The sequence below is a fragment of the Chondrus crispus genome, genomic scaffold (assembly GCF_000350225.1).
Source record: "Chondrus crispus Stackhouse genomic scaffold, scaffold_1, whole genome shotgun sequence".
Taxonomy (NCBI): domain Eukaryota; phylum Rhodophyta; class Florideophyceae; order Gigartinales; family Gigartinaceae; genus Chondrus; species Chondrus crispus.
Genome location: NW_005178809.1, coordinates 364,661 through 384,537, shown reverse-complemented (window position 1 = coordinate 384,537; position 19,877 = coordinate 364,661). Strand labels below are relative to the sequence as shown.

At 52.1% G+C, this 19,877-nt stretch overlaps 4 protein-coding genes; 2 read left to right on the top strand and 2 right to left on the bottom strand.

The window, feature by feature from the left end:
- The first annotated feature begins 3,913 nt into the window (after positions 1–3,913).
- On the top strand, positions 3,914–4,819 carry CHC_T00001384001 (hypothetical protein). Its single transcript, XM_005711764.1, has one exon. The coding sequence runs from the start codon at positions 3,914–3,916 to the stop codon at positions 4,817–4,819; it is 906 nt and encodes a 301-aa protein (XP_005711821.1).
- A 6,978-nt stretch (positions 4,820–11,797) lies between these two features.
- On the bottom strand, positions 11,798–13,345 carry CHC_T00009389001 (Protein disulfide-isomerase, PDIA-4 Endoplasmic reticulum lumen). XM_005711763.1 is given in 2 exon segments: positions 11,798–11,866; positions 11,867–13,345. The coding sequence occupies 1 exon segment, from the start codon at positions 13,343–13,345 to the stop codon at positions 11,867–11,869; it is 1,479 nt and encodes a 492-aa protein (XP_005711820.1). The 3' UTR covers positions 11,798–11,866.
- Positions 13,346–16,681: 3,336 nt separating this feature from the next.
- On the top strand, positions 16,682–19,000 carry CHC_T00001383001 (hypothetical protein). XM_005711762.1 is given in 4 exon segments: positions 16,682–16,864; positions 16,916–18,075; positions 18,206–18,821; positions 18,822–19,000. The coding sequence occupies 3 exon segments, from the start codon at positions 16,682–16,684 to the stop codon at positions 18,819–18,821; spliced, it is 1,959 nt and encodes a 652-aa protein (XP_005711819.1). The 3' UTR covers positions 18,822–19,000.
- Positions 19,001–19,014: 14 nt separating this feature from the next.
- On the bottom strand, positions 19,015–19,671 carry CHC_T00001382001 (hypothetical protein). XM_005711761.1 is given in 3 exon segments: positions 19,015–19,379; positions 19,487–19,562; positions 19,563–19,671. 2 exon segments carry the CDS (start codon positions 19,560–19,562, stop codon positions 19,015–19,017), a joined length of 441 nt encoding a protein of 146 aa, XP_005711818.1. The 5' UTR covers positions 19,563–19,671.
- Between the last annotated feature and the right edge of the window lie 206 nt (positions 19,672–19,877).

Below are 19,877 nucleotides of genomic sequence, written 5' to 3'. Positions count from 1 at the left end.
TCCGAACCCACACCCACAACCGACCCAGCGACCACCCAAACGCGCAAGAAACAGGCCGATCAGCTCCGCAAGCTCATCATACCCAGCCTGCCCTCCACCATCGTAGCCCTCTTACCCCCAACCATCCTCCGCGAATCTCCTCACCACATATGCACACTTCTCCGCGAGCACATCCACGACGCCAACATCGAAAACCACGAAGTCCTCGACGCGGAGGCACGATGCAACAAACTTCTTCCTGGTACTGACTTTTCTACGTTTATCAACACCCACATCGCAATCCGTCAAAAGATGATCAACGCCAATTACCCCAACATAGACCAAGAACGCACCACCGTCAACTACATGATACAAGGAATCAGCAACCACCCCGACCTTGGACTCGTTGCTGTCGTGCTAGCGGGCAGCCCACCCGCCTCCATCCGCAAATTCACGAACCATGTCCGACAGGTCATGCTGATGCAGAACAAGCAACAAGAAGCCAGCGCACCGCAACCCGTCTTCCCCAAACCTGCCCCAGCCCAACAACCACCGCCGCCCCAATACACTCCACACCAGCTGTACCAACGACCCCCGCAGAACCAGTACACGCCTCGCCCACCCTACCAATCCCACCCACAGCAACGCCGTGCCCCCCGCCAGCCCTGGGAACCCCGCAACCACCCTCGACCCAAAGGTTGGGCCGGCAAGTGGTGCAGCCATCATGGCAGCATCACACACGACACCGAGCAGTGCTACACTCTGCAAGGCAGACGCAGACAGCCATATGGAGCCAACTGCCTCTACGATACCGACATGCAGCAACAGGGGGACCACACCACCACCCCCACCACACCCAACACAGAAGACCTCCACCAACGCATAGCACAGCTGGAACATGCCCTAGCCATACACACTGCAGACACCAGCCCCCCCGGTAAGACACATTTTTTCCTCGATTCCGCAGCGCACCCAACTCACGTCACCAAACCCCACCCCAACCTCAAACCCACAACAGGCAAACTAACCCTCACCGCTACGGGCCAACCCTGCCGGATCACCCACCATGGAAAGACGACGATCTCAACGACGCCTAAGCACGTCACCACCAACACAGTGTGCGCCCCAAAACTCCGCCAGAACCTCCTCTCCGTCCACGACCTAACGCGCTACGGCCATATCACCTTCACCAAACACCACGCAACGCTGCACGACCCAACACCACTGCCCCCGGCGATCCTCACAGCCAAATTTCATCAAGGTTTATACCGCCTCGACACTCGCTCACCGCACCTTCCTCGCCAACCGGCCATAGGACGTGTGCTAGCAGCCCGAGGCACACCCTACAAGAAAACAACCAAGACGTGCAATAAACCACCACCTCCACCAACCCCAGCGCGTACCAAACAACTTCCACCATCTTCTCCCCGACGCCCCACACCGCCCCAAACCACCCCACCATCAAAACCAACCAAACTGCACCTCCCTCCACGCACACCGCAACAAATCCGACAACAAGCGCACGAACCAACAACATCGCCAAGACCCAACGCACAACAAACCATGCACGAGTGGCACCTCAAGCTTGGACACCTTCGTCCCCGATCCATAGCAACAATGGCCAAGCACGGCATGCTTCCCATCCTACCCAAAGCACTCCAACACAACTCTCCCAAGCTCTCGTGCGCCGGCTGTATTGACGGCAAAACCGCAGCAGCCCCACACAAGCGCGCTGTACACACCACAACAGCCGGACAAAGCCTCTCCTTCGACGTCTGCGGACCGTTCTCCCTACCGTCAATGCAAAAGAACAAATACTTCATGACGGTGCTCGACACCGCCACACGATACCTGGTCGTAGCATTCCTCAACAACCGAGCACAAGTACCAGCCAACCTCACAACAGCCATAGAATCAATCGCAAGCTCAACCGGACTATACCCGCACACTGTAACGACCGACAACGCGCGTGAGTACACATCCAAATATATGCAACAGTTCCTGGCACAACGTGGCATCCAATTCAAACCATCCACACCCTACACCCCCCAAGAAAACTCCTTAGCAGAAATAATCAACCGCACCATCATGAACGCTGCCCGTGCAGCCCTCACCCACAGCCAACTTCCCCAAGCGTACTGGGAGGACGCAGTACGTGACGCTGTATTCAAATACAACATGAGTTACCACCATGTGGTACAAAACATACCACACACAATCTGGCATGGTGCACCTCCAGCCATCGACAAAATCTTCATATTTGGCCAACTTGGCTCTGTCCCCATACTCAAAACGCCGAAGCATAAGCTGCAAACGCGCGCCCACACCGACCGTTACATGTACGGCATGGACGTCGCACACTTCAAGGTATTCAACCTCAACACGCGCAGCTACCAAACTGTACGCACCAACAATTTTCACCCATACACCAAGCACTCCGACCCCACGCGCACCACCAACGCCGCATTCGCAGCACAGCAACAGCGGAGCAGCATCCCGCTAACCATCACCCCAACCACGACTCCCCCCCGGACTCTCCAACAAGCAAACAAATACCCGGACGCGCGCGAATGGGGCACAGCACACAATGCCGAACTGGACCAACTCGATCTCACACAAGCAATAGATTGGAACGTGAGCGAGCAACTCCCGCCACGCAATGAGATCATACCGATGACCATGACGTACCGCTACAAAGCGATAGAAACCAATCCCACCAACGTCAAACGCAAAGCCAGATGCTCCGTCCGGGGCGACCTCATGCTCCCAGACATCCACTATGACCCACACAAAGTCGCCACATTCATGGCAGAAAAGACCACAGTACGAATCGTTTTCGCACTCGCAGCAGCGCACTCCATGCACCTGGAACACTTCGACATCACAGGAGCGTATCTGCACGAAGCATACGAACACGACACCCCAGTATATATCTGGCAACCCAAGCGTTTCGACGGCTCATACAAACACGAGGCCGCAGCCGGGCAACTGAAAGTGTAGTATAATCACCCCCAACGACGAGGGGGGTGAGTACTGACAGTTCGGAAAGACCCCGATCGGCGGGAAGACAGAAGCACGGCCCACCCACGGTACCGAGCACGGGCTCGAGGTAGCGGTGGTAGAGCGAGATCGGGGAGGACGCGCGCACGCGCGAGCGGTTCTACGCCTCGACGCCCCGGAGCGGTACTGGGTGACGATCCAGTACCGACGGGCGGAGGCGGAGCCGGCTCGTGGGCGTGCTACGCGCGTCCTCAACCCGCGCGCGGTGCTACTTCTAGGTAAAACGGACGGAAGTACCTAAGAGTGAGCGGGCGGACCAAGGTGGAGGATGCTTGACAAGTCCCTCCTTGTCGTCCTCCGACGCCGGCGGTCCGCTCATATTTAATGTACATTGTAGTCTATCATAACTCTACAGTAGTGCCGGTCTACTGACACTGTAACGATGTCAGCCGGCGGGGATGACATTCCACGTGTAGTACGCGTCCCGTACACGCGGAGGGCTCGTGTGTGCGCGCATGGCTGTAAGGCTCGTCGCCTTACTGTCCCTGATCCGATCCTAATCTAATTTCCGTTTGGGGTTATACCACAGAAAGGAAACGTCTATGGAACACCACCTGCCGCACACACATACACAACAAAACTCCACGCGCACCTCAAACAGCACGGCTACAAGCAAGCCAAATCCGACCCCTCGCTCTTTTACAAACGTACCCAAAACGACGTCATCCTCATAGCCGTCAGTATGGACGACTTTCTGGCAGCCGCCAGCACACAAGCCCTGAACGACGACTTCCACCAAGTACTACAGTCCAAGTACAAAGTCAAACGACTCGGGAAACCCACGTCATACCTCAACTGGAACGTATCCTACACCCCGGAAGGCATACACCTATGCCAGCGACAACACATCCAACATGTCGTGCAGTACATCAACATGCAGGACGCCGCACCACACCCGACCCCATACGCTGATGGAGCAACAGTAGACCCACCCAGACCCGCAGAAACACCGGACAACACCATCAGCGAACGCTACAGAAAGGCACTAGGCGAAATCCGATACATAGCAGACTGCACCCGCCCAGACATTAGCTACGCCACAGCGGCACTGGCACGCGCAACACACTGCCCCACGCAACGCCACTGGAACTTCCTCAAGCGCACAGTCCGGTATCTGTTAGGAACATCAACACATGGCATCCTACTACCACGCAACCCAACAGCACCGGCCCTCATAAGCTATGCGGACGCCGATTTCGCCAACGACACAGTATCCCGCAAATCCATCTCCGGAGCAGTCTCCCAAGTATACGGCGGCACCGTGCACTGGCTGTCCAAACAACAGCCTCTCGTAGCACAGTCCACATGCGAGGCTGAATACATCTCTGCAGCCGAGACGGCCCAAATAACGGTATGGATCCGCAACCTGCTAACGGAACTAGGTTACCGCCAACACCAACCCACCACATTGTGCATGGACAACGCTGCAGCCATCACCATAGCACGAAACACAGCGCCCACAAAACGACGCAAATGCATAGATATACGATATCACTTGCTCCAAGACCTCACCCACCACCACGCAATCACCCTTAAGCACGTAACAAGCCGGCGCATGTACGCCGACATCATGACCAAACCGCTGAAGCCAATGCCATTCAACGAACACCGTGCCAACCTCCGCGTCCAACCCCCATGCCACCAAGTACAGTTTGACCTCACCCCCACCGTCATAGGCCCGCAAACCGCGCGTCAGGGGGACTGTGATGACCCACAAATTGAAGATCGTCGACGCGCGGTTCACGGGCATGACACCCCAACCGCCCTGATGGTCCTGTAGCAGGTGATGACCCACAAGCCAGCCACAGACTAGACCACACCATTTGAGATAGGTAGCAGCGCCAAGACCGAATAAAAGCGCGCCGTCGGCCGCCCCGCCGCCGCGGGACGACCGGAGGCACGAGACTTACTTCGTCACACAGCTCTAGCAGTATCGCTAGCAGCTCTGACAACATGTCTTGTCGCCCGGAGGAGGACAACAATGCGCCGCAAGCGCCGTCATCGCAACAAGAACCCAAAGTACCTCCGCCCAGCCATTATTCGCCCTCGCACACAGCGGTCCACTCCTTGGCGCGTGCTTCTCTCGTTCGGGAAAGACTCCGACTTCCTTGTATCCGTAAATATCACGAAGGCCTTACTGCTAAACAGTATACTTCCATTTTTTATACAGGAACAATTGAAATATAGCTTCGGTGGCCCTTATCGAAGGGGACTGAAAACAAGAGGACGCAGTACGCAACTGGAAAGTATTGATTTGTTCGGGTTGGCTTGAGAGGGAGGATCGGATCCGTCCAAAAGGGATGCCATGTTGAGATGACAGTGTCAGAATGCGGGCGCCAGGTTTGAGGAGGAAGGTGTGGCTCGCTTTGGGATTAGGGGATGGGGAGGTTGTCGGCGAGTGGGGGTGCGAGTGGGTGTACAGTTCGCAACATGTTCCAACTGGGGTGGAACCGCCACGGAACGGCAGTGATGGAGTGCAAGAGTGGTGGGGACAATCAATTTTTGAAACTATCATACAATGGTAAAGTGTTAGAGTGCTATTTTCTGGATGCACCCACTCATCGTACGGTTATGCATTTGCCAGGCTCGCTCATCTCGGTTGTCGATATGTTTAGATATGTCGCCAGAAGAAGAAATCTACGGGCAAGTACAATGAGTATGAACGTTCCCTGGGTCGCTCAAACTCTCTCTGCTTTCGCTTACCCCGCAGGATTCTTTCTTTCATCTTTCAATCGCGCTATTATGTAGTCCACTCTCTCTCTATCTTTGCCTGCCTGTGAGAGAGGTGGCTCCCCGCTTTCCATGTGCTTGCAGTGCTATTCTGGTTCGTTATAGTGCCGTAATCGGCCCACTGACACAGGGTAGCACTATATCGCGACCCCCCCTGTACACTGATCACGGTAATTAGTGGGGACCGGACTAATTCTGAACCTGGGTTTTAGAGGCCGTGACTGTGAATAGTCCGGTCCTGACTATTTATGAATCTAGACTATTTACGGTGTGATTCTTAAATAATCGGGACCAGACTATTTTACCAGTGCAAAAATACTCTAGATCAGTTGACAATCTGATGAAAGGACAACTTGTCACGCGATTGGCTCACCGTTGAAATGATTGCGATGCTTCGCGATGATCGCTTGCAGGGGCAAAAACAGTTGCTTCTCCTCCCACTGCCCGTTGACATTCAAGGACATCCCAGTGCGTATCATCGCTTTTCGTGCATATGTCAGACCGGCCTTATCGGGCTGCGCATTGACATCCTGGACTGCTTCAGCGGCCATCTGCAAAAAGAATCTTTGCCAGGATTTTTCAACTTTCCACTCGCTCCCTCACCACTCCCCATCCATTCCCCTCTTGCCATTAGACCCACTTTATACGCATCCCACCTGCTCCTCCATGCGTCTTTAAGTTTAGATATGACGAACGAATCCGCAGGTTGTACCAGATCAGTGGCGTTCGCGGGAAGCTTCCTCAAGACAGTGTTGATGTCCCGAAGGCATTTAGACACTGCTTCAGTTTCAATGTGCCCCAAGCAGTTGTCAACAAAGAGGGTCCGATTCCGGCCGTAGATGTCCCTCCTGATTGCCCTCGGCTCCGCAAGCCACTCGACGAACACACGACCATCCGTCCATCCCTTACGACCTGAGCGATAGCAGACACCGGTAACATCGTCCGGTACACCTCGTATCGGATAAGAGCAGTTCGGATTCTGGAAAATTAGCATCGGCGCCTCTATCCTTGCATGAACACCACCCGTTACTCTTACCATCATAGTTATCCCTTCATCGCCGGAAACAACATTTGCATATTTCACAGACTCCTGGCCACGTAATCCAATAGTTCTCCCGTTTGTCCATATTAAACAAAAAGTGCGTTTCGTCCGCGTTCTCGACTAAATCTTCAACTAAGTCTCCAGCCATAAACCCTCGCTTCAGAGTCCCAAGATGGTACGTCACAATCTTTTCTATGAACAATTGCTTGTCGGGACTTACGGAAAGGTTGCCAGCCTGGCGTCTTATGACCAAGTCATGGGCAGCCATGAACGTCTGGACCCATCTTACAGTAATTCGTTCGGCGATTGGGGCTCCTCTGACGAGCGTGGTGTGGTTAAAAGAAGCGTCAGGATCTGCCGTTTGGATCAAGCTTTTTGCGGCACAGACTAGGAAGGACGGACTGAGCTTTACATTCATCGAGTGCAGCCGATCAAACTCCCCTTTCAGAGCTACATATAAATCTTTCACCCACTGCTCCCTCTTTCGTCCACGTCCATTAACAGCCTTATTGTTCTTCCGTTTTCGGCCTTGACTCCCCGTTGACGACAGATTACCAAGCCGACGCCCGGGAGCAGATAGACTGATGTACTTGGATCTGTTTTTCCACCAAAAAAAACCTTGCTGTGGTTAGTTTTGTAGCTGCCCGGGAATATATGAGGGAAATTCCGCAAGGCCATAGCTGGAAGACAGTTTTGCCTTGTTTCATTGGCTTGGGACAGCATCCATTGAATCACAGTTCTGCGCTGGCTGATTGTAGAAACAATATGCTGTTTTCGGCCTTGGGAGACGATATTGGCTGTGTCGGAGACCAGTAAGGCGCTGGATTGGTGATTAGTTTCGGGCGTGGGGCTCGGGGACACTGGGGGTCGTGCTGCTATCGCGGCCGCCAAGGACCGTTCAATGGGTCCCTGGGTTGGCATTGCGGTTGCTGGAGGTGCTCAGGATGTGAACCACTTGAGGGAAGGGGAAAGATCAGTGGTGAAAGAGAGGGGATCGGTGGTAAATGGAAAGGAAAGGTCGATGTGTCGGTATGGGCTGATGGTGATCACCAAATGTGCGATCAAAACATGTGACCAAAAAATATGGACGGGCAAAATTGCACAGTAAGCAATTCCAGGAATGTGTAAACTCACTCTGTATGATCCGATGGCCACGTACCGTGACACAGGGACCCCTATGTGAAACAGGGAGGCGTAGATGATTACAGTACGGTATCATGAATCTGGGGGTCCTGAACAGTAAATACAGAGTAAAGTCCTTCTCGACTGACGGCCTCAAGTAATGACAGTCCCTGTTCTTGTGACAGATATGCCGTCTCAAGGCGAACCCCCTCCTCATATGGCCCCCTAATGGCCGATTCTCCCCAGAATAATGACACGCTCGCCTACAGTGACAAACTCTGTATAGTGACAAATATATTGGACTTGTAACTGTTCATGTGATAGATTTTTCTTTATTTTTGAGACTCTTTGCGCGAAAATTATTGGGTGATTTTTTTCTGGAGTGAGTTTCGGCTCCTGTACAGTCCAGTTTGGGCAAGTTCAACCCTGAGAAGCTGCAGCATCTCCCGAGAACGAGAGCTGTTAATCGCTGGATGGCTCTCAGCGAGCAGCACCTCAGTCTCACAAATAAGAGCACGTGCTGATGCTTGCCAACGACCCACAGAGTCTTTCGGGGGTGCCTCAATGGCATCGGCATCCTCATCCTCCGCTCCCTCGGCAGAATTATCACTGTCCAACACACACGACACCACATCGTGAATAGAATTACCCTCAATCGGATGGCTTGTATCCTCCTCTTGTTCCGCATTAAAAAAAGAACTGAGTTCAGAAACGTCTAAGTTATCAATAACGGAGCAATTCTCGAGCCCCCTGAGATCATCAGCCAAGTGCTCCATAACAACATCGAGCCATTCAGGTTGCGTTATGTTATGGTTTGTACAGTCAACATCACTTTGTACAGTAGTGTTCTCAAGATATTTAAGATAGTCAGCGCCCTGAAGCTTTGCTTCCCGTGACCGATGCTCAGATATTGTGCTCTGTATTTGTAACGGTGTTCCACTGTGTGGCAGCTTGGCACTCTTCCCACAATCTGTGGCAGACAATAAAGCAGCACGGAGCTCTCTGTCTTGATAAGGTGCCAGTATGTCACAACTCAGCCAACCATTAATAACCACCTTTGTCGGCACGAGGTTCCACGCTGTTGCCATCATAAACACCGCATCATAAATTGTCACAGCTTTTGACAGCTTAAATGACTCTCGACACTCAGGGGGTTTCGCCATCTGTATATTGACATACTCCAGTACGTGATTAACCAACAACCTCCTAAATGCCGCTTTAAAAGATCTTCCAATGGAGGCGTCTACAGGCTGTACCACAGATGTGAGGTTGGGTGGCAGAAACTGGGTCTTGACATTTTTTAAGCTGCTGTAATCAATAGCATGCGCTGAGCAGTTGTCCACCAGATGTAAAACTTTTCGACCTTGACTGGCAGCTGCTTTATCTAGTGCAGTGACCTGTTTCTCCCAAAGATATTGTGTATTCCAAGCATGACCTTGATTATAATAGTATATTCCCAAATCTCGCGTTGGGTCGAAACGCTTAGGAAATGATTTAGGCCTCTTTGACTTTCCTATTATAACCAAATGTGCTTTAACTCCATCTGCAAATACAGTGAGAACAGCTGTGAGCCTATCCTTGATTCTTGTGTAGGAGGATGCTCGATTTGTAGTACCCACTGTACGTGAAGGGAATGAGCGATACAGTACGGCTACCTCATCTGTATTCATGAGATCTGTCGGGCTTGTTGCGCAAACTAATCGGCGCAACCTTGATCTGGCATCCTCTACGAATTTGGCCTCATGCATGCCGTTCTGTCCTCGAGGTTTAAAACTTGCCAGGTGGTTCCGATCCATAAAGTTATGACACCAATGCTTGCTACCTTTAAATGCTTTCAAAGAGAACATTCTATCCTCCAAAAGAGCTCTTTCTGGTTGGCTCTCGTTAGTTACCAATTTAGTTACCATCTCGTCTCGGATCTCGAAGGCAATCTTTCCTATGACATATTCTCTAAAGATAGACTCACCTCGTAAGTAGTTAATCCTGCTTCGGATGTAAGTATTCACTGCTTGATCTAGTTCTGGGTGGTCGCATTTTCTAATTGTTTTCCGTTTCTTGTTGCTTTTTAGTGACTCATCAGTCTGCATAATGGCAGGGGCGTTTCTTTTCCAGTTGTACACAGCAGTCCTTTGGACGTGCAGAAATTCTGCTATTGACTTCACGGTATATGGCTGTAGGTTTTTTGGGTTGAGGTAAGGTCGTCCGAAGGTTCCATCGTCACGTGCGCCGAGGAGGCGCAAGGCCTCCTTCTTCGTGGTAAGGAGAGTGTGACTTCGCTTTCTGGCTTGATTCGTTGGTTCTGCCATCGACATCATACCAGAGGGGGCGTGCTTTGAGGGGTTCAGAGGGGATGGGGGCGTGACGGAACAGGAAGGAAGGTCTCGGGACTCGAAGGGCACCTCGCATAGAACTTTGCGCTGGTGAGGTGTTTACGTTGCATGTTGGTATATTGCGATACAATCGATGTATCGTTTGGGGACGGAGTCAGGTACAGCGTGCATGAACTGCTTACATGAGCATTACAGAGAATACTCGCTACAGTGACATTCCCTCTGTAGTGACAAAAACGCCCCAATTGGTGGAACCCCTTTTTTGTCACTGGAAAGGGACTTTACTCTATAGTCCGGACCGGACAAATTTTGAACCAAAACTAATTAGGGTATCACGACTAATTACCGTGATCAGGTGTACTGAAATTCAGAAATTGAACAGCAAGGCAACAGTACGGGGGCTCTCGAACCAAAATTGTCATCACGTCATGTTGGCAAAACGCTTGTTCTTTCCGGAAAGAGAAATCTGACCAAGTTTACTGAGGAAAGGAACGACAGCGGCGCTAGCTACGGTGTTGGAGCTGTGTACACGTGGAACGTACGACAACCCTGAGACGCTGCGCCGCCGCCTCGGATAGCCCTGGGAGGCTGACGGCCTATAGAGGTGTCCCCATCATTCACATTTGAACAGTTAGTCGTGCTCCGTACGTCATCCTGAGAAGCGTTATCCTGAGAAGCATTGAAGCGAGGTTGCTGTCGTATTTTCCCCAAACAGCTTCATTTTTGGATATTGCAGTAGGCCCTACGAAGTTTCGTCTTTCGTCGCCATCTGCATTCCGGGGACGACTTTTGGCAGGACAACTGCCACAACCTTTGCGCGTCCTTTTCCGTTTGAACACTCAAGAACGGAGCGCAATTCAGAGTGCACTCAGACAAAAACAACGCACACGGCATCGTGCACAAGACTACGCCAACCGAAAAGAAAAACGCTATGCAGAGCACAGCTCAAAACGCGGCGTCTTCCCTCGATCCGTCCCAAGTCGTTTCCAGTGCCATTAGATCAGTCTTTGAGCGCTGGACTGCGTTAAGACTCATCGTAGAGCATCAATTGGGTGGTTCCACCCGGGAAGCTGATGAGCTTTTAAGCCAAACTGTAGCGATGGTAACGACTACGGCAAAGAAGTACGATATTGATGACTTCGTCGACTTTTTCTATCACACATTCGACAGGTTGCAAAGTGACATTGAAGACGGAAGCCCAGAAGACGTTGCCGAAGTCATTGTGAGAATAAGGGACGCCGCGGCAAGGGGGAATTTGACGCCAGCCCTGGAGGCGACAACAAAGCCGAGGACAAGAGCTCAAGGTTTTGCCTTGAGCGTGGATGGTGGACAAGGGGCTAACGATGCAGGAAATGATCAAAACGCAATGCAGGACATCTCTCAACACCGGCCCCCTAGCCCTGTTGCCGACGAAGACGGCTTCATGGAAGTACCATCACGTCGTAGGCATCGATAGTTGTTTCTGTCAGTGTTCTATTCGATGACCTACCCCTTGCGATGTACACCAGTTTGTTTTTTTGTTTCGCTCAGGTCCTTTGTTTACGTAGATCTGCTATTTACATCATCTACGCACACGTCTTTCTACACTTCGGTGACAAAGAGCTTACAACTCCTCCTTATCTGCCTCTTCTTCATCCTTGCTCTCTTCGTCGCTCTCCTTCTTCTCTGGCATTTCAATGCCCTCCTTGTGTGTCGCATTTTCCTTGAAGTACTTGATGAAGTCTTCCTTTGTTCGACCGCCATCGTACGGCTTTCCCTTTGTTGATCCGGCCGGGAAGAAGTGCAGGGTCGGGTAGCCCTGAGCCTTGTAGTCTACTGGGGCATCGTTCTTGGTAGCATCCATCTTTGCAATGACAAGAGTTTCGATACCCTTCAGATCAGTGGCAAGCTCGTCGAGAATAGGAGCAAGCTTCTTGCAGTGGCCGCACCACGGGGCATACTGTTCGATGAGGACATCTTTCGAGTCGTCCTCGACAACATCAGCCCATGACTCACCGACGACGATCTTGACGGGTTCATCGTTCTTCTCAGGGACGGGCTCCGACTTGGTAGTCGGGGTAATCTTTCCATCTACAAATGCCTGCACCCACTTGCCAAGCGACTCCGGGCTGTACTCGTCTTCATATAAATACTTGACATCACCCTTGAATAGATAAATGGCAATGGCAGGCGACTTGTCTTCGACACCAACATGTTTAGCAAAGCTCTCGAGACCGATGCTGTTAATCCATGTAAAGGCGATGGCACCCGAAGCGCGATGCTTCTTGGCGACTTCAGAGACGGCTTCATTGACCTTCTCGTCTTTCTTGTCTGGGTCTTGGAAGAGGATAAAGATCGGCTTCTCGAGTTCGGTGTAGAGGGAGGCATTATCACGGCTGAGTTCGGCGAAGAGCGGAAGGGCACTGACCTTGGCCCATGCTTCGAGCTCTTCTCCCTTTCCGGTGAAGACGTCAGTCGACTCATCATCGCGGACGATGAGAACGGAATCCGCAGCAAGCTTGTCGGAGTACTTCTTCAACAAGGAAGAGTCCTTAACCGAGCCAAAGGCGATGGCGTCCGGCATGACATCGCGAAGACCCATGCTGACCTTGGTGTAATCCGAAGCCAACTTGTCGAGAGCGATACCAAAGACGATCGCCTTTCCAGAGTTGTCTTTCGCGAAAGCAGCGACGGCATCAGCGTCGGCACATTCTGTGACACTTGGGAGAAGCGCGCGCTCAATGTACTGGATCAGGGCATCCTTCGTGCGGCCACCCTTGTAGTCAGACACAACCTCTCCCTTAGAAAATAGCTTTAGGGTGGGGAAACCCTGGATGCCGTACTTCTGTGCAAGGTCCTTCTCGACGGTGGCGTCGAGATCAACGAGGACGGCCTTGCCCTTGAGCTCGGTGGCAGCCTCTTTGAAATCGCCGGCCATCTTCTTACAATGACCGCACCAGGGCGCGTAAAACTTGACTAGGGTGAGCTCATCCTTTCCGACGAGATCGTCAAAGTTGTCCTTGGTACCGACGATGACATCCTCGCCAGCCTGGACAGCCACAAGGCAGACGGTGAAGAAGGCAAGAGAGAGAGCGCGAATCATGATGGAGGTCTGGAACAGAGGAATGAACCCAAGAGTGGGTTTTGGATGTGGAGGAAGAGTTGATGTTGGGGAAAAAACTACCAGCGGCTTGTAAGACGAGGGCTTTAAACGGATGTAAAGTTGGGTATCGATGACAACAGAAAGTGAGGAGGAACGAGCGAATGGGCGCGTGGAACGAATGCGGTTGCGGGGTTGCAGAGCGGGCAACCGACGGATAGCCAGCGGATGTGTTGCCGACCCGTAGTCTTGTCAGGCGGTGATTGGCAAGCATCCATAGCCTCCTTTGACCGGCTACTAGTGAGAAGCAACCAGTTCAACCAATGAGAGAGGTTTCGGAAACTTGGCACCATACCAGTGGCCCGAATGCTGAATAATGACTGAAGGGATCACGTCGACACGTGTACAGCCACTTTTCTCGGATCAGCACGGTATCGGCTTGTCCAATGGATCCACTCCCAGTGATGCAGAAGACAGGGAATTCAATGCAGAGGCTCCACAGAAATTTTTTTGTTTACTTGGCGCCCGTTGCGGTGCATCGCCCTCGCATTTTTTGACAGAGAGCATAGCCTCTGATATTTTCGCAATCGTCGTGACCATCAATCATAAAGACCAGCTCAATGCCTCATTGGCTTTCTTCCTCTGCTCTCAGTCAACATACATCACCTGGCAGTCAACATCTCACAGAATATGTCCAGCAGGGCCGATCCGGACTCAGTAACCGTAATACTGTACAGTGATGTGCTGTACGAGTACTGCGCTGTACTTTGCAGTACAGCAAGGTCATTTTCGCGATGAGCATATCTTACAGTATGGACTCTTCGTTCAAGCGTCAACAGCTTACGTTTCCAGGTCAAACCTTATTCCGCACCTCCACCCACCGCTCTACATCAGTCCCTACCAAGGTGCAGACCACGGTCCCCCCAGATACGTGCTAATGCTCCCCCAGCCTACTGATATCGGAATGTCCGCTCTCGCTCCTCCGTTCCCCACCGCCACGCAGCAGCCTTGCCCCCCGACACTCCACCCGTGTGTGAGGAATGCGCTAAATGTGTGCGCCTACCGCTCAGGGGCCATGGCCAGTGGGCCCCCGCCCCCGCCCTTTGCACCGTCCACCCCATGCCACGGCACACCAACACCCGTTCTCCGACGCCGTGCATCCCATACTCCGCTGCCCCCTCGCCCCGTGCATGACGTCTGAGTCCAACCCCTCTCTGCGTCCCTCCCATGCCCCCCTGTCGCGGATAACGCCTCCTCGCCCATCCACTCACCACCCCTACAGCCCCGTACCTTCACGGCTCTACACAACTTTCATCTCCTTCGAGAAGCTCGTGGGAACTTGTCAAACAGACCCCGCCCTCCGGTGTACTGATCGCAGGACGGAACTCCTACTAAATTTATATAATGTTAAGGAGATATTTGAGCTCCAGTCAAGTGACGCATGTGAGGCAACTTTTTAACTTATTTTCGACTTGTGCCCTCTCGGTAAAAAGAAGACAGATACCCTCGCCAACGCTCATGCCTTTTACATTGCGAAAAAGTACGTTCTGCATGAGAACTGCATCTACTTTCCCAGTTTCTTCATAAATATTTGACAGAGAAGCCTCCTTAAGCAACCTTGAGACGGTTTGCGCTAGAAGTGGTAATCGTCTGAATTAGCGAGGCTGACATAAGCACCCCTTTTGACCATCTGAGGCCTAGTTTCGCTGAGCTCGCATTGGAGGGCTAGGGTGAGTGTCGGACAACTTACTACAGAGGGATGCAATAGCGGTTGTAAGGGAGAGCACAGGACAAACGCGGCGCGACGTGCGATGGGGAAGCATAGGACAATGTGGCACGGGGTGCAGTGGTCGGAGGACGAGTCACACGGGGGGCAGGGACCGGAGAGACGGAACGCAGTTGTGTGGTTTGTCGGGATGGTTTTATTTTGTTGCTGGTAAGTTGGTTTTGCTGAGCATGGGGACCATCTCCTCCCTGAACTTTTGTTTTGTTCTGGCTAGGCAATTAGACTAGACAATTACTAAATAAAACTACAATGAGTCCGTTTTGTAATAAGAAGAAGTTTGCTAACTGGGCAGCTATTCAAACGTACTACAGTATACAAATAGTACTGTAACAAGATAGTTTCTAAATCTTTTTCTGAAGGTAGCACGTTATGCTGTACCGTTGGTACTGTAGATGGATTGGATACACTTGTCATATTAATTGGAATTTTCGGGCGGTCTTGTGAAGGTATTTAATAGGCAGTAGCTCAGTGCACTATTTAGCCGTTTTGGACGTTTAATTTAATTTAAACTGTGTTTTGGTGGTCCTGTAGGCAAGCGGATTGTTTACAAGGAACCTGGGAAGTGCCCCATTCGTTGCTGTTGATGAGCGTACCTACAGTACCCTTGGTACCCTTGGTACCCTTAAGGGTACTGCAGTTCGCGCAGTGTACAGTATTTCAAATTCGCGCACTGCAGAGTAGGCCCTTATCATTTGAGCGAAGCTCGAAGCGCCATCCTGTTGCCTCCCAAAATCATAAACGCACAATACATTTTAATATATTAAATTGCGCCACTTGAGTGCGCCTCTTTTTGCGGGCAAGGGCGTCTTGGAGAGACTGCATGAGGCATCGGTAGGATGGAGAGGCATCGGTAGGATGGACAGATCCACATCCCAACAGCCTCCATGCAAACCACCATGATTGGCCACACGTTTCAAAGGTCATGCCTCTTCTCTCCATTGGCTGCTCATCTCCCCAGTGGGTCTTTGACAGGGCCCGACGGTCAAGTGTCTGAGCAGTGTCGCCAGGCGCGGGCCAATTGGAGTGCAGTGGAGATGCCCGAAATAATCTGAAAGACACAACCCCTTGCTGAATTGGCCAGGCCAAAAAATAACATTCAGAAAACAAGCTTGTCGAACAACACGGAAAAACAGGGCCAGAATCCATGCGAGCCTGCTAAAATGTTAGAACAGGCGGAGTCTATTGGGTGCTGGTTGGCTACAGATCGTCTGATGTCCTTCTGAGGGCATCTCCACCGCAAGGTCAATTTTATATAAAAACTAACCACGATTTAGAGCAGCGGTGGTGATGCCCTGAAGGTTGATACTGAAGGGTAGCTAGCCACTGTATGTTATTGCAGTACATGTGCACGGGCTCTGCCCCCGCTGCTACAACAACGCACCCTTCTATGCCTTCTGGCTCAAGCTCAACCTACAAGTCCGACACAATCCTTGCGCTGACTGGTCACCGCCGCCCCCTCTCTACAGCACTCCCACCCTTTATAAAACATCCTTCACAATCAACTGGATTTCGTAACTCTAACCCATCCCCATCATTTGCTTTCCTGAAGCACCATGGCTGACATCACGGCCTCGCCCTCGGCCTCCTCCGCCTCGACCGAGCTGATGCACAAGGGCTGCAACATTGGCTTTGATGCGCTTGAAGCCAATCGCGCCCTGAACAGAGTCGAGGACAGCGTCACCGCCAGAGAGGCCGCGGTTCCCGTCGATCTCGTGTGGCGCGACCTCACGTTCGATGTACCCCTTCCCGTCACCAGGAGGAGGAGGAAGGGCGCTGCTCCACACGAGGAGCTTGCTCCCACTACCACCTCCACTGGTCGCGAGCCCACACCGATTAAGCAGGGGCTCAAACGCGTCCTGCACGGCCTCAGCGGACAAGTCCGCACGGGACAGGTACTCGCCATCATGGGCGCCTCCGGAAGCGGGAAGACCACACTGCTAAATTTGCTTTCTGGTCGCATGAAGTCGAGTACCAAGTGTGTGTCGGGCGGCAAGATTTTCGTGAATGGCCATTCGAGGGATTATGAAACCTTTCCGCAGATTGCAAAGTTTGTCGAACAGGATGATACCACGATGTTTGCGGAACTCACCGTACGCGAGCAGATTCTCTTCGCAGCCCGCTTGGCCTTGCCCAGCAGCGTGTCGGAGACGCAGAAAGTCGCTCGCGTGGACAAGATTATCCAAGAGCTCGGCTTGACCAAGGCGAAGGACACCTACGTGGGTTCGGAGCTTGTCAGAGGCGTCAGCGGTGGTGAAAGGCGTCGCGCGGCTATCGGTGTCGAGCTGGTCACCGATCCGTCCTTGATTTTCTTGGACGAACCTACGACAGGGCTGGACAGTTTTAATGCGCTTAATGTCATGTCTTCTCTGCGCCAGCTCGCGAAAAACGGACGTACAATCGTTACTACGATTCATCAGCCCAGGTCTAGCATTTTCCATTTATTTGATATGCTCTGTCTTATTGCCGAGGGTCGCACTGTCTACTTTGGCCCTGCCGCTGACGTCGCCGACTACTTCGGAAATCTGGGCTTCCCAATGCCCGTCAGTTTCAACGTCGCTGACTTTGCCATTGATGTTTTGTCCATTGACCCCCGCACGAAAGAGAAGGAAGTCAAGAGCAATGCGCGCGTTCAGTATATTTCTGACCACTATCACGAGAGCGTCGAACCCCAGGTATTGGCACAAGCCCATGATTTTAATGAGAGTGACTCGTTGGGGAAATTTGCAGGCAGCAAGCGCAAGAACTCAAGTTTCAAGGAATTCTGCATTCTCACGCGACGCACTTTGCTTTTGATGTCCAGAGAACGGCAGCTCAACACTATTCGACTCAGTCAGACGCTCTTCTTTGGAATCTTGTTGGGCTTAATCTGGCTAGACACAGGAAGAGAAACGACTGCGGACGATCGCCGAGCCGTGCAGGGTGTTATTTTCTTCATTGTTATCAATCAGTAAGTTTGAATCCCCTCTTTTCTGTTGACTGCAGTGCGTTTGTGTCTGTCTGTGGAATGGAGTTAAGAAGTGGATTTGCGGTGCTGACTTCTACTTTTCTTTCCGTTCTGGTACATTTCTTGGAACTAGGTGCTTTGATGCTGCGTTTGGGATCATTTTTTCATTTCCTGCCGAGAAGGCAATTATCAATCGTGAGCGCTCAAGCGGTTTCTATCGCGATACATCGTATTTCGTGGGCAAGCAGCTTTGCGAACTTCCTCGAGCTGCGTTCTTCAATATCCTGATGTTAGTCCTTGTATACTTCATGGCCGGACTGAATCCGGATGCGGGTTCATTCTTCACCTTCACGCTTATCTGCATACTTGTCGCACTTTGCGGTGAGGGTCTTGCACAATCGATCTCTGTGTTCGCAGGCGATGAACAGATGGCAGCCGCAGTGGTTCCCGTGGCAGTAATTTTCCAGGTTTTGTTTGGCGGGTTCTTCATCCGTCCAGACGCCCTAGCTGGGTACATAAAGTGGATGCGGTGGCTATCTTTTATTTACTACGCAACCAATGCTGCCAACCAAGTGGAATTTTTCGGTCGTGGAGACGGTAACATAGATGACATTATCATAGAGCAATTGGATTCAAGCTTGTCGAAGTGGACAAACATCGCTGTTGTCGCTGGCTTCGTTGCCGCTTTGAAGTTGACATACCTGGTCACGCTGCATCTAACAAAGCCGAGATTTGATCGTAACTTGTAATTGCTGAAGCTTGTCGCCATCAAAAGGGAGGGTAGCAAGGCTCAAAGAAAAAGCGTGTAATGGAAAAAAACAATTTAAAGACTTGTTATATCCGCTTTTACCGAGCATGCTACATGAGAAGCGTAGGAACCCCAGAAACCGATTAAACTTTTCACAACCCTGGCAGGCGATGGCGTGAATACGGACACATTGCCTAGGACTGCACTTTGCGGGAGTTGTAACCAATGGTACCGAAGATCATGCATGCGAATAACCCGGTGTGCCAAAGGAAGAGAAGAGTCCAGAAGGGGTCGTCACCAGCGGGGCCCTTGGGAAAGTTGGCGAGGTTGGCGTTCATGGAGGCGAAGAAGGCCTGGGTGAGGCCGCTTCCCTCGGTGAGCGGAATGCCAGCTGGGATCGACGAGGGAACGACCCATCCGACGATAGCGAGAATCAGGATGGTCAAGTCCAGCTTGAATTCTACACCCTCCGAGATCTCGAAACCCATGCGTGGGGTGTTAGTAGCGGGGGTGGACGCGCGAAGCACAGCGCGCTGACCTGTGAAGGAGGAAAGGGCAGCTGCGAACAAAGAGAGGGAAAAAGAAGGAACGGAGAAGAAGTCAGAGAACAGCTATGATGTCAGCGCGTGCGAGTTATTAGGCCGCGGGAGTGGGGTATCGACTTACCAGGTCGGACGGTGCATGCCGCTCGGGAGTAACGGACGCTTGATGCCAGGATGGGGGTTGCGGAGATGAACGCCATTTTAAGAAGGATAGAGCTGGGTGGAGCTGGGTGGTAAGGGGCAGGTGCGAAGAAAAAGTTCGGAAGAACGATGAAGGATGACGAAAAGCGAACGTGAAAGAGGCAGGTGAACGTCGAGATGCCAAGCGGGGGTCGTACGATGGCGGGAGTGTGGGGGCACGGTCCAGCACCACGCCAGGAGGCTGCGGCACGAGAGGGGGATGGGAACCCTGAAAATGGCAGAACGGGCTGCGATGGGTGGCCAGAAACGGGGGATTGGCTGGAGATGAGTGGGAGATAATGCGGGAAGCGCCTTGTCGGGAAAAGATCTGATCT